The following is a 17,778-nucleotide window of genomic DNA, read 5'->3' as shown; positions in this document are numbered from 1 at the left end:
TCATCCAACAGGCATTTATTAGGCACTTAGTATATGCCAGACTCTGCACTGCTACCGGGATAGAGAGATATGAAGGAGTCCAGACATGGCCTGGATTCTGGACCTCTGTACTCCACCAGTCCTGCCTGCTGGGGGCTAAGCAGATGGATGAGTGAGTGAATGAATGAATGAAGTATTCATCAGGACAGGGGCTCACTGGGTGACCTCACAGCCTAAAACTTGGGACCAGAGCCACAAGCCTGGGGCTGAATACCTCTAGCAGAAATACTGACACTAAACTCAAGAGTGAGGCTATGAGATGTTGGACCAAGTCGGATAAAATTAGTGCGCAGAGGTGAAGCGGTAATCTTAACAATGCATTACAAAATCATTATTCTTTTTTGGCCACACCACGTGGCATGTGGGATCCCTGACCAGGGATCGAATCTGTGCCTGCTGCATTGGAAGCTTGGAATCTGAACCACTGTACCACCAAAAGGTCCCCCAAATCATTATACTTTTGAGTACCTACTATGTTTCAGGCATCAGCCCAAGCCCTGTGTTGGTTATTCCCCACGACAGCCTTTGTGACAAAGCACTGTCACCCCCTTTTACTGATGAGCAAACCGAGACTTTAGATGGTTAAAAAAACTCCTGTCCTGGGTCACACACCCAGTGAGGGCTGAAATTTGGCTTGAAGCCAGTTTTGCCACCTGCAACGTCTTTGTTCTGCTAGTGAGGAATCACTCACCCCACTTTGTGGAGGGGGAAGGTTTTGGGGGGCCTAGAGAGACTGTGGAAGGAGCCTAGTGGGCCGGCTTCTGGCCGCCCTTGGAGATCTTCAAGGGTGGAGAGAGGCAGTGGGCAACAGAGGGAGGAGAGAGAGGGAGTGCTGAATTTCCTCTCTGGCTGTTGTTTTTTCTGGCCTGCCTTGCACACTGCCAAGGGGTCTGTGCTGAGCTGGGCCTGGGCCCAGGCAGAAGGCAGAGCCAGGGAGGGCCCTCTTCCCTTCCGGCGGGGAGGAGGTGCCACGGCCATTTCCGAGACTGGCAGGCCCGAGGCGCTGGGCTGTCTGCCTCACTTATCCTTCTTGCTGGCAAAAGTCCTCATACCCCTTGTGGAGTCCTGGCCACACGGTCCTTCAGCCAAAGCCCCTGAGGTCCCCCCAGCTCGGCCCACACTATCTCTGTTTGACTCTGAGCAGGTCATTTGCACTCTGAGCCTCTTATTTCCTTGCCAGCAAACTGGGGGCAGAATTGGGGTGAAGATGGGTGAATCTGGCACATAGCAGGCATTCAACAAATGCTGGTGCTCAGTCCTCTTAGGGATGGAGGTTATGATTTACCATCTCAGAAGGGCCTTCCTGGGACTTCCCTGGTGGGCCAGTGGCTAAGACTCCATGCTCCTAGTGCGGGGGCCCCGGGTTCGATCCCTGGTCAGGGAACTAAATCCTGCATGCTGCAGCTGAGACCTGGAACAGCCAAAAAAAAAAAAGAAGAAGGGCCTTCCTCATCACCAGGGACCCCTTTTCCTACCCTTTCACCCCCTCCATCAGGGGATAGGACAGGGGGTGTCCTTGAAGAAATGGAGCATTTTTGCAGCAGAGTCCTGGAGCCGGTGACCTGGGGTTTGTGGGTCTGTCAGCTCCTCCCGGAGGGATGACCTGGACGGCTGCCCAGCCTCTGTCATTTGGGGCATGTACTGTATCCCAGACAATTGGAAACAGGCCTCAGGGTCTGTGTCACACTGTGACCCCCAGCAAGCCATGCCCTCTCTGGACTCAGCCTCTCCCAGCAGCCGCCACCACTCACCCAGCACGCACTGTGCAGGCCCTGGGCCAAGCCTTTGGTGCAACAGCTGATTCAGGCCTCCTGTCGGCCCGTGAGATTGTGCTATTATTATTGCACCCATTTTGTAGTGAGGAGAAGGCAATGGCAACCCACTCCAGTACTCTTGCCTGGAAACTCCCATGGACAGAGGATCCTGGTAAGCTGCAGTCCATGGGGTCGCACAGAGTCGGACACAACTGAAGCGACTTAGCAGCAGCATTTTGTAGTGAAGGAGACAGAGGCAGAATAGGAAAATGATTTGCTCAGGAATATATGCTGGTCACTGGCAGAGAAAAAATGGGCTTCAAAGGGCTTTAGGGGAGCCTATCTTGCTCTGGGTTTCCCCTCTATGTATTATTATTTTTTTTAATTTATTTGGCTGTGCTGGGTCTTAGTTGCAGCATGTGGGATCTCTTTCGTTGTGGCATGGGAACTCTTAGTTCAGTGTGTGGAATCCAGTTCCCTGACTTGGAGAAGGCAATGGCACTCCACTCCAGTACTCTTGCCTGGAAAATCCCACGGATGGAGGAGCCTGGTGGGCTGCAGTCCGTGGGGTTGCTAGAGTCGGACACGACTGAGCGACTTTATTTTCACTTTTTACTTTCATGCATTGGAGAAGGAAATGGCAACCCACTCCAGTGTTCTTGCCTGGAGAATCCCAGGGACGGGGAAGCCTGGTGGGCTGCCGTCCATGGGGTCGCACAGAGTCGGACATGACTGAAGCGACTTAGCAGCAGCAGCAGGGGTTGAATCCGGACCCCCTACATTGGGAGCGTGGAGTCTTAGCCACTGGACCACCAGGGAAGTCCCTCCCCTCTCTTTAAAGTGAGCTTCTGGGACTTCCCTGACGGTCCAGTGGTTGGGACTCCACCTGCCGGTTCAATCCCTGGTCAGGGAGGATTCCACCTGTCGCAGGAGCCCGAGAGGAACATCTACTGAAGCCCGTGTACCTGGAGCCCGTGCTCTGCAAGAGAAGCCACTGCAAAGAGAAGCCCATGACCGCAACTAGAGAGTAGCCCCTGATTTCCTCAACTAGAGAGAGTGCGCATGCACTAAAGACCTAGGACAGCCAAAAATAAGTAAGAACATACATATATACATAAATAAAAATGAGTTTCTGGTCCTGCCATAGGCTCTTGAGAGAACTGGGCGAGAAGGTGGATGGGAGAGGCTTTTGGAAGCATTAAAAGATCCAGATAAATGTAAAGGCACTGCTAAGGATAGACAGGGCCTCTCACTTTCTAGGGGCTGGACCATGATGTGAACACAGGAAGCATATGGTTTCTGGGTTTGGGTTTTGGTTCTCCCACTTCCTGGCTGTGTGACCCTTGTTGAGTTACTTGACCTTTCTGTGCCTCAGTTTCTTCCTCTTTAAGTGGGGGTGATAAGAGTAACTGCCTGCCCTGGGGTTGCTCTGTGGCCAAGGTGGGATGGCCCTCAGCCTGCTCACGCCCTGCTTGTCACTCGCCTTTGCTCAGGTCTCTAAAGACATCTCAGTGCGGCTGCACAAGGAGCTGGAGGCGGTGGAGAAAAAACGGGCGAGGCTGGAAGAGGAGAATGAGGAGCTTCGGCAGCGGCTTATCGAGACTGAGCTGGCCAAGCAGGTACTGCAGACGGAGCTGGAGCGGCCGAGAGAGGTGAGGGTCCTGTCCTACCTGGAAGGGCCAGGCCTGGGCTGGGCAGGCATGTGCCAGCCCCACCCCAGCCAGCGTCTCTGAACCTCTGCTCTGCACTGTTATGCCATCCTGGCAGAGCTGTCTATTCATTCATTGGTCCAGCACATGCTCCCTGAGCACCTCCTGTGAGAACTGTGTGCTGGACACCAGGGACACAGTGGTGCTTGAGAGACACGTGGCTCCTGACCTCCAGGAGCCCAGAGGCCAATGAAGGAGACAGCCAGCCATCAAAGGAGCACAACTGGGTGCGAGATTACCTGAGAAGACATGCAGCAATGCCCAGCCTAGAGCCCAGCCCTCTGCGCCTCAGTCTCCTCATCTGTAAAATGGGATAGTAATACTTCCAAGTCATCAGAAGGACTAAGCGGGATATATTTTATGGATGTGCTTTAGGGACAGCCAGGCGCTCCCACTCGGTGTAAAGTCACTGCTGGGGCTGGCCTCTGACTGGTGTCTCAGCACATTTTTAGGACACAGCTGCTTCTTAAATGTGACTCCAGGCACCAGGCTCTCTGTCTTTGCTCAGGAGCGCCCCTCCCACCTGGCAGCCCGTTCTTCCTCCTGCCGTGTGTTAGGTGTACAACATGTTAAGCACCATGCCAGACACTTTCTATAATTTCCATAATAGGCCCAGTGAACTTGTGATTGTACCCATTTTATGGATGGGAAAATGGCCCCGAGAGAGGGAGGAATGTCCTCCAGGTCCAGTAGGGCCCACTGGGGTGCACTGATTAGAAACCACCAGCAGAGGCGATGCCTAAGGGCTGGAATCTTCCAGAAGCCAGCACTCTGCGTCCCAGACAGCCCGGGTGCCTTCTGGCCCCAGCTGGGCCTCAGCTGTCTGACTGCTCCCGAGGCATCCTAGGATCAAATGTTGTGCTGGGGCACAGGCCTCATCTTCCCGGGGACAGGCATTCCATCGTTCCAGGACACACCACGGCCCCGAGGCCAGAGCAGTCCTTCAGCTGCCCTTCCCGCTGGGTGTGTTGGTGTGATGTGCCAAAGGCTTCTCAGAGTGGAGAGGGAGGTATGTGCTGCTCAGGGCTTCCCAGGGCGGGGTGGTGCCCCCTTCCCTCAGGCAGCCTCCTGTCGCCTGTGACCTGGCCTGGCCTGGTGCCAGAGGGCACCGTCTCCGCACATCTCATTGCTGCCACCCTTCATAGTGAAAAGGAGAGACAGTTTCAGAAAGTGCCTTGGAGGTCAGGCTGTTCCTACTGTAAAAGAGGGGGAAAGGTTCGATGCATGAGAGAGGGTGCTCAGGGCTGGTGCACTGGGATGACCCAGAGGAATGCGACAGGGAAGGAGGGAGGTGGGAGGTGGGTTCAGGATGGGAACACATGTGCACCCATGGCTGATTCATGTCAGTGTTTGGGAAAAACCACTACAATATTGTAAAGTAATTAGCCTCCAATTAAAATAAATAAATTAAAAAAAAAAGAGGGGAAAAGGAGGCCCAGAGAGGGAGAGCTTGCCTGAGGTCACCCAGCCTTTCCTTGGCTGAGATGTGGCTGAGACCCTGAAGCTACCTCCCCTTTCTAAGTCTCAGTTTCTTCCTCTGTGACGTCAGGATAATAACAGTACCTAGCTTACGAGGTTCGTGATCAGTCATAAGATTCATAGCCATAGAACACTATGAAGAAGTTAGAAAGAATAAGGTAATATGGCAATTCCTGAAAAAATTAAACACAGAGTCACCAAATAGGCCAATTCTCTTTCTGGGTATATACCCCAAAGAATTGAAAAGAGGGACATGGGCAGATATTGGTACCCCCATATTCATAGCAGACCTCCCTTGTGGCTCAGTGGTAAAGAACGCCCCCTGCCAAGCAGGAGACCCAGGTTCGATCCCTGGGTCAGGAAGATCCCCTAGAGAAGGAAATGGCAACCCACTCAGTATTCTTGCCGGGAGAATCCCATGAACAGAGGAGCCTGGTGGGCTGCAGTCCCTGGGGTCCCAAAGAGTCAGACACGACCGAGGGACTAAACAACAGCATTCATAGCAGCGTTATTCACAGTAGCCAGAAGGTACAAGCAACCTACATGTCCATCAATGAACAAAGAAATACGTAGTATGTACTTACATTGTATGTGTAATCCCAAGAAGGAATGTGATTCCAACACAGGCTACAGTGTGGGTGAATCTCGAGGACACTGTGCTCGATGAAGTAAGCCAAACACGACAGGACAAGTATTGTATGATTCCACTCGGATGAGACACAGAGAGTAGTCAGATTCATAGAAACAGAAGTAGGCTGGAGGTTATCAGAACCTGGATGGGGGAGGGTGTGGGGAGATATTGTTTACTACATACAGCATTTCAGTTTGGGGTGATGATAAAGTTCTGGAGGTGAGTGGTGATTATACCACTGAATTGTACACTTGCAAGTGGTTAAAAATGGCAGATTTTATGTTATGTATATTTTACAACCATAAAAGGAAAACATGGTTAAAATGGCAAATTTTGTATTAGGTATACTTTCCCTTTTTTTTTTTTAAAGGTAGATACATATGCAGTGATGTGGAAAGATTTCTAAGGTACATTGTTAAGCACAAAAAGGAAATGATAGAACCATGCATGTTGTGCAATCTCGCTCATCATTTTGGAGACCTATACAGAACAAACTGGTTTTGAAGCATATGTGTCTATGCAAAAATGCATAGCCTGGAGGGAAATCGGGGGAAAAACCCGCTGAACTCTGGTGTTAGAAGTGGTGGTCGTTTATGACTGCTGTAGTTAGGGTTTTTTTTTAGGGGGGGCATGGTGATTATTAGTGAAATTTTAAATGAAGTCAAGCGTGTAAAGAGTCCTTTGTGGGGCCTGGCACACAGTAGATGCTCAGGAAACACTGGTTCACTTCCTACTTACTTATGTGGCTACAGCAGGTCTTAGTCGCATCATGCGGCTCTTTCGTCGTGACGCATGGACTCTTTAGTTGTGGACGAGCTTAGTTGCCCCACAACATTTGGGATCTTCGTTCCCCCACCAGGAATCAAACCCGTGTCCCTTGCATTGCAAGGTGGATCCTTAGCCACTGGACCTCCAGGGAAGTCCCTCACTTCCTCTTGAAGGTGATAGCAGCAGAGTTGGTTTAGCCTTCCCTGATGTCCCTTGGAGTCTTAGGATCTGGGCAGGGAGGCGTGGCCCTGTGTTTATTGGCTGGTTGCCCTCTCCCCTCTCCTTCTCTTTCCTGATATGGTTTCTATGGAGACAGGGGTCCCTTAGCAATTCTGCCAGAGCTGCTCTAGTCCCATCATCGAGATCTGCCTTTGCCATCCTGACAGGTTGCTGTGGCGATGCTGTCACCCGGCTGGGAACAGGAGCCCCTGGCCTGAACTGATGTGGTTGCTATGGAGACGGCACTTTGCGGGAGAGAAGGGAGGGTGGCCTGCCCCAGCCATGTCTGCAGTGGCACTGTCGCCAGCTGGATTGAAGCTCAAAAACCGTAATAGCAGCCCCCCAACCCCAATCCAGGATCACTCCCCTTCTTTGTATTTTAGGCATAAGGCCAATATCAATGTTGATGGGATTTATTATAATAAAGCTGCTGTGTCTGAGCGCTTCTGTACCAGGCGCTGCACTAAGCATTTTATGTGTCTTCACGTGGTGTAGCCAACAGCCTCCCAAGGTACATAGTGATTTTTGTCCCCATTTTATTTTGTTTTCTTTCTAGCCATGCTGCGAGGCTTGTGGGATCTTGGTTCCCCAACCCAGGACTGAACCTGGGCCCCTTGGCAGTGAAGACTCTGAGTCTTAAGCCCTGGACATCCAGGGAATTCCCATTTTGTCCACGTTCTATAGATGGTACTCCTCTTGACAATTGTTTAATTGCAATATAGTCCACATACCATAAAAGTCACCATTTTATGTGTTTATTTTGGCTTGTGGGATCTTAGCTCTGTGACCAGAGATTGAACCCAGGCTCTTGGCAGTAAAAGTGTGGCGTCCTAACTGCTGGACCACCAGGGGAAAATTCACCATTTTAAAGTGTACAATTCCATGGGTTTTAATATATTCATAATGATGTGCAACCATCACCATTATCTAATTCCAGAACATTCTGTTGTCAACAGTCACTCCCCCCTCCGGCCCGTGGCAACCTCTCATGTATGAGTGTATGAGTGACATAGAGACTCTCTGTCTCTATGGTTTTGCCTATTGTGAACATTTCATCCAAATAGAATCATGCAATGTGATCTTTTGTGACCGACTTTTTTCACTTAGCATCATGTTTTCAAGGTCTATGTTGAGACAGGTGTCAGTACTTCATTCCTTTTCCTGGCCATATAATAATCCTTTGTATGGAGAGACCACAGTTTGTTTATCCATTCATCAGTTGATGGGCATGGGGTTGTTTCCACTTTGGGGGCTGTTATGAACTAATGCTGCTGTGAGCCCTTGTGTACAGGTTTTTGGGTGGACACGTTTTCAGTTCTCTTGGGTGTATACCTGGAGTGGACCTGCTGCATGTAGACGGGATAGGAGAAAGGACTCTTTGCGTCTTCCAAAGGCACACTGACTCTCATGGCAATGCCCCTGCGCTCCTTGCCCCATCCAGGGGCCTTCCCAGAAGGAACCCTGCTGTGTTTCAGGACCTCTGAAGGGGCTGCTTATTCCACTGAGGACCTCCTTCTCTGGCCTGGGCTTCTTGGCCTGATTCCCACTCTTATGGGTTAAGAAGGGCACTGACTATAGCATCAGTTCACCTGGGCTCCCCTCTCCGTCTGCTGGATTCATCATGTCGTGCAGCCCTGCTATGGCCTCTGTGCTGCAGGACGAACTTGAACTTGGAAGTCACATGGGCCTGGGTTTGAATCCTGGCTTTGCCACTTATTGGCAAGTAACTGTAGCATTGGGCAAATCGTGTAACCTTTCTAGTGCTCAGTTTGTTCGTTTATAAAATGGGACTATGAATCCCTGCTTCTCAGAGGTGTTTGTGAGAATTGATCAAGACAAAGCAGGTAAGGACTTGATCAATGCTGGTTATCAGTATTGTGTCAGCACCCTGACAACCTCTATGATGGCTGTGGTCCCGAAGAAGTATTTACCTTAATCTAATAACTATGCTTCTGGGACATGCCTGGTGATCCAGTGGTTAGCACTCTGCACTTCCAATGCAGGGGGGTGCGGGTTTGATCCCTGGTCAGGGAACTACGATCCCACAGGCCACAAGGCGTAGCCAAAACATAAAATTTAAAAAATAAGTCATAAGTAAATATGCTTCTGCTGCCTCTAGCAAGAAGCTCTCCATATCAGGCTGCCAGTTGCCCACAGAAGGAGCAGTTAAGTTGCAAGACTGCGCTTGCAGTTGGCGGCGTCTGTCCCAGTGATTTGATCTGGGGCCCTTGTCAAACCACTCTCTGTTCCCTCCTCCCCAGTGGTCTCCCCCAGCCAGGAACCACACCCACTCTCTAGCTTCTTCAGCCAAGAATGCCTCAGTCTTTGAGATGCACCCCCAACCCAGATCCCCCTCCACCACCACCACCACCACTCCGGAGGAAATTTCATCCACACAGCACAGTCTGTGTTTTCAGGAGACCTTTCCAAACATCCCCTCTAAACTGGGTGAAAATCTACCCAACTGTTTTGGCAGAAGGCTCATTTTATTCCTTGAAGGTTGGTCTTTGTTTCCTGGCAGGATGGAAGGTATTAGCAGGCAGGGGGCCGCTGCAGTTGTGTTCTGCAGCCTCTCCAGTGCAGGCTGGGGGGGGGCGCGGGCACCATCCTGGTCTCCCCAAGAAGGGAGAGAAGGGCAAGTGGGGACAGAGTTCCTGCTGCTACTAGGAGCCGTTAGACCAACGATGCTTAGAGGCGCCACCCTGGCTGCCCAGAGGCGGCCTTGTGCGTTGCTCGTGGGTGGGGAAGCCCCCTGCTGCTTGGCGGCCAAGGAGTGTGCCCTCGGGGTCCGGTACATGTGACTGGCATTCCTGTGGGTGCTCAGGCGTTGTCCTGCCCCGCCCCGCCCCATCCCACCCTGCAAGGCTCAGGAACAGAACATCTGCCCCTGGGGGCTCCACAAAGGGGCTCTGACGTCCTGGCTCCCTGGAGGGAACCCCGCCTGACCAGCTGCTGCCGTGCAGAGGGGAGGAAGGTCTGTGTGCTCTGTGAGCCTGCCTTGTTTTCCCTCCAGAGCCGCAGAGCACTATGGGAGCCCACGTGGCTGAGATGGGGTTGGGGCAGGGTCCGTTCCATCCAGAAAAGACTGGAGCCACTCTGGTCCTGAAAGGTTTCCTGCTTCAGCCCCTCTTCTCTGCCCACTGCCTGTACTTTCTTTCTTTTTTTAAAAAATTAATTTTTATTTATTTGGCTGCACTGGGTCTAAGTTGCAGCATGTGGGATCTTTACCTGTGGCATGTGGGATCTAGTTCCCTGACCAGGGATTGAACCCGGGCCCCCTCCATTGGGAACGTGGAATCTTAGCCACTGGACCAGCAGAGAAGTCCTGTCCTCCTTTTTTGGTGGGCACTCAGAGCACCCCCTCTGCCTATTGAAAAGGCATTCATGACTTTCCTCGGGGAAAGTACGTTAAAAAAAAACACAACAAAATAAAACCCTTTACTATAACTTTCTCCTTCCACCTGACAGTTAACATATGCTTAGTAGAGAAAGACTACAAAATACAAGGAAGCCATAAGGAGAAAAAGTTTCACCTGTAGCCCACTATTCAGAGGGAATTCCTCTGCGTAATTACCAGATTACTATTTGGGTCGGAGTTCTTTCCAATCTGTTGTATTTCCAGTATGTTTTTCTATGTGTGTGCACACATATTGAAATGTACATATGCATTTGTTTTGACTAGAAAAGTAATACAAGGTCAGTGAAACAAAAATTTCATTACAAAAACACATAAATGCATGCCTAGCATACCTCTAAGGCTGGACACAGCAGACTCTGGTTGCCTTGGTTGCCTGGGGTGAGACAGCCGGTTAATGGGTTCACTGTATTCCCTGATGCCAGGAAAGATCGAAGGCGGGAAGAGAAGGGGACGAAAGAGGATGAGATGGTTGGATGGAATTACCGACTCAATGGATATGAGTTTGAGTAAACTCCGGGAGTTGGTGATGGGAGGCCTGGCGTGCTACGGTCCATGGGGTCGCAAAGAGTCAGACACGGCTGAACAGCTGAACTGAACTGAACTGTATTCCCTTTTGGATTTTTTTGAAGTTAAATGAATGTGAGTGTGCTCTCCAAAATATAAGAAATGATAAAAACCATACATAAAAGAAGAAAGCCTCCCCTAACCACTTCCCTCAATTCGATGCCTGCTTCAGCCTAACCCATGGTTTTAGTTTGTGCCTTTTCAGGCCTTTATGCTTTACAATGTATAGTTGTTTCTGTATGTATTTTTCAAAATAAAGATGGGATTATGTTATAAGCACAGTTTCTGTAACATACATGATAATGTAGCATGAACACAGGCTGTCTTTTTAAATGCTGGATGTTTAGGGGTTTTCTTCTGCTTAAGGTGCTTATTATAAAAATCAAAGATCACAGAGCCAAGTAAACATAGGAAGGAAAAAAGTCTAAAAGAACACCATCTATTTCAGTATTTTAAACACAGAGCCAGAGGTCTAGAAGGAGCTCCAGCCAACCTTTGGCTGTGGTCACCCTCAGGAGATTGGGTGAGGGTATAAACAGGGGGACTCCTGCTTTGTCAGCATAGTATAGATTTACAGTGAGAATATAGCTTTATGTATTAATTTACTTTTTAAAAATTATGTAATTTTTAAAAAACTTTAAGGAGAAAACACTGGTGGACTATGTCTTCACTCCTCTCAAAAACATGTGGGGTTAGAAAGGTGAGAAGTGCAAGCTCTCTGTACTCTCCTTGTTTTCAACTGGGTGTATATTCTTTAAATCATATCCCCCACCATGCACACACACACACGTATACCCACATGCATGCATGCACACACGTGTCTTATTTTTATAAAGATGTAACACGTTCTAGTTTTTTTAAAAAATCATTTTATTTATGTATTTATTTTTGGCTGTGCTGGGTTTTTGTTGGTACTTGGGCTCCTCTCTAGCTGTGGTGCGTGGGCTTCTCGTTACAGTGGCTTCTCTTGTTGCGGTGCACAGGCTCTAGCGTGTGCGGGCTTCAGCAGCTGCAGTGCATGGGCTCCGTAGTTGCAGCTCCCCGGCTGTAGAGCCCAGCCTCAATAGTTCTGGTGCAGCCACTTTGTTGCCTCACGGCCTGTGGGATCTTCCCAGATCAGGCATCAAACCTGTGTCTCCTGCATAGGGAGGTGGATTCTTATCCACTGAGCCATCAGGGAAGCCCCCCTCTAGCTTGTCTTAAATAACAGCTTTCTTGAGATATAATTCATTTACCATAAAGGTTGTCTTTTTTAAAGGGTAGAGTTCAGTGGTTTTTAGAGTACTCAGAGTTGCACAGCCATCACGGCTCTCTAATTCCAGAACATCTTCATCGCCCTAGAAAGAAACCTCAAGCCATCGAGTCACTCCCCACTCCCTCTTCCTCCCTGGCAACCACTAATCTACTTTTGGCCTTTGTGGATTTGCCTCTCCTGGACTTTTCATGTAAATGGAATCATATGCGATGTGTCCTCCTGTGACAGGCTTCCTTTACTCAGCACAGTGTTTCCAAGCATGTTGTAACATCGATCAGGACGTCATTCTTTCCCATGGCTGACGAATATTCCCCTGGGTGGATATACCATGTTTTATTATCCATTCATCAGTTGGTGGACGTTTGGGTTGCAGGTTTTGTTTTACAGTTTCCTTCCTTCTGTCTCAGAGTTTATCATGTCAGTGAATTTCACTCTCCCACTGCCCTTTTTAATGACTTCAGGTTTTGTATCATCTCAGTCCTTTATATGTGATGGCTGGGACCTCTCAGTGCCTCTGGGAACCCCTGGCTCCCCTTCCTGTCACCCACTTGCCTCCTCCAGGAGGTCTGCAGTAGTCATTTAATCTGTAGCTCAGTTTTGTAGATGATGGAGTGGAGTTTCTGGGAGAGGAAGTGGTTCACCCAGGCGTCCCACCTGAGTTCCCGGACCCACCCATCAGCTTGTGATGTGAAAGTGTTCTGTGCTCAGTTCTGTCTGACTCTTTGCAACCCCATGGACTATAGCCCACCAGGCTCCTCTGTCCATGGGATTTTCCAGGCAAGAACACTGGAGTGGGTGGCCATTTCCTGCTCCAGGAGATCTTCCTGACACAGGGACCAAACCCGGGTCTCCCGCATTGCGGGCAGATTCTTTCCCATCTGAGCTACCAGCGAAGCCCAATACACTTGCGATAGGCAGGCCCAGATCTGCAACCCTGACCGTCTGACTCCAGACCCCGCACCTCACCACTGCGGGAGGGGGTCTCTCTCTGAGCATCCCCTTCCCAGACCTCTTTTGTGGGAGGAGCTCTTTGTGGAAAGACTTGTTTTGTGACCCTCACCCACCTTCCCTACTCTTACCTCCTAGCTTTTGAAAGATTCCCCCATCAGCCCTTCTCAAATACTGCCTTCCTGCTCTTGGCACCCAGCGTCTGAAATATCAGCCTCTGCCTTCCTGCCTCATTTACATTTCAAAAGGTCTCTTTAGAATTTGATTGGGCTTTAAGATAAACTTAAGAGCCTGTCTCGGGTTCATCTTCCTCCCTAGCTCTGTAGTTCCAACCTTAGCTGCACATTAGAATCACCTGGGAAGCTATTTAAAAATACTGATGCCTGGGACCTACTCAGACCAATGATGTGAGAATCTCTGGGGCTGGGATCTTGGGTATCACTTTTTAAAATTTCCTCTAGGTAATTCTGATTTGCCCTCAGGTTGAGAGCCACTGTGCTGGGTCCGCCCTGGCCTCTGTTGAAGAAGATACATTTTCTCCTTCCAGTTTTTGGAGCTAGAGCAAGAGTTCTGTCCAGAACTGGTCTCTGGTTTTGCTGTGGGACCTCTCTCTTGCCTTCAGTAAAGAGGAGGCTTGGTTCTCACCTACAGGGGTGGGGTGTGAGAGGTGGTGGACAGGAAGCACATGTATTCAAACTACTTGGAAGCATGCTCAAAGATTACCTGCCCGACTTGAAAAGTCAAATGCAACCCCAAAGTGGTTTTATACTCCACTAAGTGAAATACTTACTCCTCTCAAGGGAAGACGTGGTCAATGGACTCATGCCTCTGAGTGACTTTTTTAAATGCTGAGAAGCTTCAGAAAAGATGATTGTAACAATTCCTCAAATTCCCCTCTATAGAACTTGTGCTATTTTGCATTCTTGCCACTGATATTGAGTGTTCCTGTTTTTCCATCGCCTCATCAATAGAATGTGTTGTCAGATGTTTGGATTTTTGCCAATCTGATAGGTGAGAAATTGTATCTCAGTGTAGTTTTAATTTGCATTTCTCTTCCATGAATAGGGAACCATCTTCCTATGGTTGGAGCTATTTACCACTCTTTGCCTGTGAACTGGTTTTCATCTCTCTAGCCCATTTCTCTGTAGGTTTGTTGGACTTTATCTTGTGACTCTCTTTATGTATTTAGGATATTAACCATTTGTCAGTGTCATACACTGCAAATATTTTTTCCCAGTTAGTCATTTATATTTTTACTTTTCTTAGAGCATTTCTTTGCCCCAGATAGAATTTGCTTATCTAATCAAATGTATCAATTTCTTCCCCTATTGCTTCTGTATTTTTGTGTTTTTTTTTTTTTGGCCTCATTGTGCAGCCTGTGAGATCCTAGTTCCCCCAACCAGGGATAGAACCCTCGCCCCTGCACTGGGAGCATGGAATCTTAACCACTGGACCACCAGGAAAATCCCTGCTTCTGTGTTTTTGAATCATGATGATTATCAGAGCCTATCTGCATGAAAACCTACCATTTACATTGTAAAAAAAAGATCAGTTCCTCATCATTTCTAAGCCTCTTATATAATTATGATTTGTTTTACCATATTCATTTTGTTTATTAATGTGTGTTAGTCACTCAGTTGTGTCCAACTCTTTGCGATCCCATGGACTGTAGCCAGGCTCCTCTGCCCATGGAATTCTCCAGGCAAGAATACTGGAGCAGGTTACCGTTCCCTTCTCCAGGGGATCTTCCCGACCCAGGGATGACACCCTGGTCTCCCACATTGCAGGCAGCTTCTTTACCATCTGAGCCACCAGGGAAGCCACCTGGAGTTCCATGTAAAAGTGATATCATACAGTATTTGTCTTTCCCTGTCTGATTTATTTCACTTAATATAAGAGAAATATTACTGTTTACTAATATCCACTCTGAATTAAAGTTCTCACTACAATGCCGGTTCCTTGAGCTCAGGATTCCCCCTGAGATGGAGATTTGCATGCAGAGGCTTATGGAAGCGTCCTCCTGGAATAACGCCATCAGAGATGGAGGCAGCAGGAGAAGCTGAGTTGCGGAGCATTCATACTCATGGCCTCAGCTGATCCAATGGGGAGCTCCAGAGCTGGTGTGGGAAGAGGGCATGGACTAGTCATTGAATGTGGCTTCCCCCCATTGCCCCCCTTGCCCCCACAGGGAGGGCACAAGACCTTGGTTGAGGTAATTGCCCTCAGCCAGTGACCATCGCTGGAAGGGGGACTAGAGGAATGTTCTAGTACTAAGGGGAGGATCTGGGCATAACACTCCAATATCCCCCTGGTACCTGTCTGTCATGGTCCCTGCTGTATTCTCCATGCCTTACTCTGCCTGGCACATGATGGGTGCTCAGGGAGTCTTTGGTGAATGAATGAAAGACAAACAAGATTGGAAACCCAGATTTTCCAGGTCTTGGGCTCAAGCCGATTAGATCACAATTCTGGGGTGGGAGAGAGGGGAGGAACCCTGGGCAGGTGGGTTCAGAATCGTCTTAAGTACTGACCTGGCTCTCCATTTGCAGTCTCTCGGTGGTCTTAAGACTCCTCTAACTCAGCAGTTGGTGCTGCTCAAGGCTGGCCATGGCTGGGCTGGGCTGGCTGGGGAGGGCAGCATTTCTCAGCAGAACCCTGGCTACCACGACTGCTCTTGGATGTGCATCACCCTTGTGAGCTTTCAGTTCAATTTCTTTTTAATCCTCCTCCAGCACTCCTTGAAGAAAAGAGGAACGCGCTCCCTGGGGAAGACGGACAAGAAGTCTTCGGTGCAGGTACTTCTGGTCAGCCTCCACAGCCGCAGGCAGCATAACCCCAAGTGGCAGGTTTTAGTCTGAAGGCTCCTGGCTTAACAAGTGGCCTGAGGAGTCCCCAGAGGTGTCCACCCCTCCCCTGTTTCTACTCCGTCCTCCCCTTGTTCATTTTCTTAGCTTTGATGCCAGCTTTACTTCTCCAAACTACGCCCTGAACCCGTGGTTCTCACATGCTCTGCTCTGTATAGTGCTGTCTGTAGCACAGGTCAGGCACAGAATACAGTTAGTCTCAAGTGGTTCTGGATGATCAGGGTGTCAGGCACTTTTTATATATTGTCTCCTTTAATTTTCTTCATGGTCTGTTGGGGGCGGCGTTATTGCCCCATTTTACAGATGAGAAAACTGCAGTAGCAATGGTAGTAGTACTAGCAGCAACAGTCACACTGACAGAATGTCACTTACTCCAGGAAGCCCTCCTGGACTCCTCAGGCTATATGTGTGCCCCATTTGTGTGCTGCGTCCGCCTCTCTGCCTCCTCTCTGGACCCCCAGCGCCTTAAGTGTCAAGACTCTCTTCCCAGCACCTAGTAGTTAGAGCTCCCGAAACGGTGTGGCTGAGCCTCCCAACACTAACTTTCCTGGCTCCTGCCTATTCCCTGTTCCCCCTCCGGCCCCAGGAGGACAGCGCGGACCTGAAGTGCCAGCTGCATTTTGCAAAGGAAGAGTCGGCGCTCATGTGCAAGAAGCTCACCAAGCTGGCCAAGGAGAACGACGGCATGAAGGAGGAGCTGCTCAAGTACCGCTCGCTCTACGGGGACCTAGACGGTGCCCTGTCGGCGGAGGAGCTGGCGGACGCCCCCCACTCACGGGAGACGGAGCTCAAGGTGCATCTGAAGCTGGTCGAGGAGGAAGCCAACCTGCTGAGCCGCCGCATTGTGGAGCTGGAGGTGGAGAACCGCGGCCTGCGGGCCGAGATGGACGACATGAAGGATCACGGCGGCGGCGGTGGCTGCGGGGGCCCCGAGGCTCGCCTGGCCTTCTCTGCGCTGGGCGGTGGCGAGTGCGGGGAGAGCCTGGTGGAGCTGCGTCGACACCTGCAGTTCGTGGAGGAGGAAGCCGAGCTGCTGCGGCGCTCCTCCGCGGAGCTGGAGGACCAGAACAAGCTGCTGCTGAGCGAGCTGGCCAAGTACCGCTCGGAGCACGAGCTGGACGTGACGCTGTCGGAGGATAGCTGCTCGGTGCTCAGCGAGCCCTCGCAGGAGGAGCTGGCGGCCGCCAAGCTGCAGATCGGCGAACTCAGCGGCAAGGTCAAGAAGCTGCAGTATGAGAACCGCGTGCTCCTCTCCAACCTCCAGCGCTGTGACCTGGCTTCCTGCCAGAGCACGCGGCCCATGCTGGAGACGGACGCTGAGGCTGGCGACTCCGCCCAGTGCGTGCCAGCTTCCCTGGCTGAGGCCCCGGGGCCCGGGGCCGCTCGGCTCTGCCGGGCCCGGGAGGCCGAGGCCCTGCCGGGGCTGAGGGAGCAGGCCGTCCTGGTCAGCAAGGCCATCGACGTCCTGGTGGCCGACGCCAACGGCTTCTCTGCCGGCCTACGCCCCTATCTGGACAACGAGTGCGCCGACTTCCGGCTGCACGAGGCCCCAGACAACAATAGCGAGGGCCCCAGGGACGCCAAGCTGATGCATGCTCTCCTGGTGCGGCTGAGCCTGCTCCAGCAGGAGCTCAACGCCTTCACGAGGAAGGCAGACTCGGTCCTCGGGGGCCCCGTCAAGGAGCCTCCGGAGCCCTTCTCCACACTGCCTGCCTTGAGCTCCCAGGGGCCCTCCAAGGAGATTCTTCTGGCCAAAGACCTTGGCTCAGACTTCCAGGTAAGACGTCCCAGGCAAGGGCCCTATTGCTTTTTTTTTTCGCCTGGCCGCACTGTGCAGCAGGCAAAACTTCTCCAATCAGAGATCGAACCCACGCCCCCTGCAATGGATGCGTGTGAAGTCTTAACCACTGGCTGTGCAGTGCTAAGTCGCTTCAGTCATGCCCGACCCTCTGCGACCCCATGGACTGTGGCCCACCAGGCTCCTCTGTCCCTGGGATTCTCCAGGCAAGAATACTGGAGTAGGTTGCCACGGCCTCCTCCAGGGCATCTTCCCAGCCCAGGGATCGAACTGGTCTCTCTTAAGTCTCCTGCATTGGCAGGCTGGTTCTTCACCACTAACACCACTGGGAA

The 17,778-nt window shown here is 50.7% G+C and overlaps 1 protein-coding gene across 2 annotated transcripts in view; it reads left to right on the top strand.

The window, feature by feature from the left end:
* The window catches only part of MTCL2 (microtubule crosslinking factor 2), a 75,689-nt gene that overhangs the window by 27,563 nt on the left and 30,348 nt on the right, over nt 1–17,778 (top strand). For both annotated transcript variants that reach the window (XM_070381696.1, XM_070381695.1), the window contains exons 3-5: nt 3,287–3,445; nt 15,517–15,579; nt 16,235–17,425. In XM_070381696.1, coding sequence (XP_070237797.1) covers nt 3,287–3,445; nt 15,517–15,579; nt 16,235–17,425 — 1,413 coding nt within the window. The remainder of the gene's footprint in view (nt 1–3,286; nt 3,446–15,516; nt 15,580–16,234; nt 17,426–17,778) is intronic.

Source organism: Bos mutus, chromosome 13 (genome assembly GCF_027580195.1).
Source record: "Bos mutus isolate GX-2022 chromosome 13, NWIPB_WYAK_1.1, whole genome shotgun sequence".
Classification (NCBI taxonomy): domain Eukaryota; kingdom Metazoa; phylum Chordata; class Mammalia; order Artiodactyla; family Bovidae; genus Bos; species Bos mutus.
The sequence above is the reverse complement of the archived record's forward strand: the minus strand, read 5'-3'. Positions and strand labels throughout refer to the sequence as shown.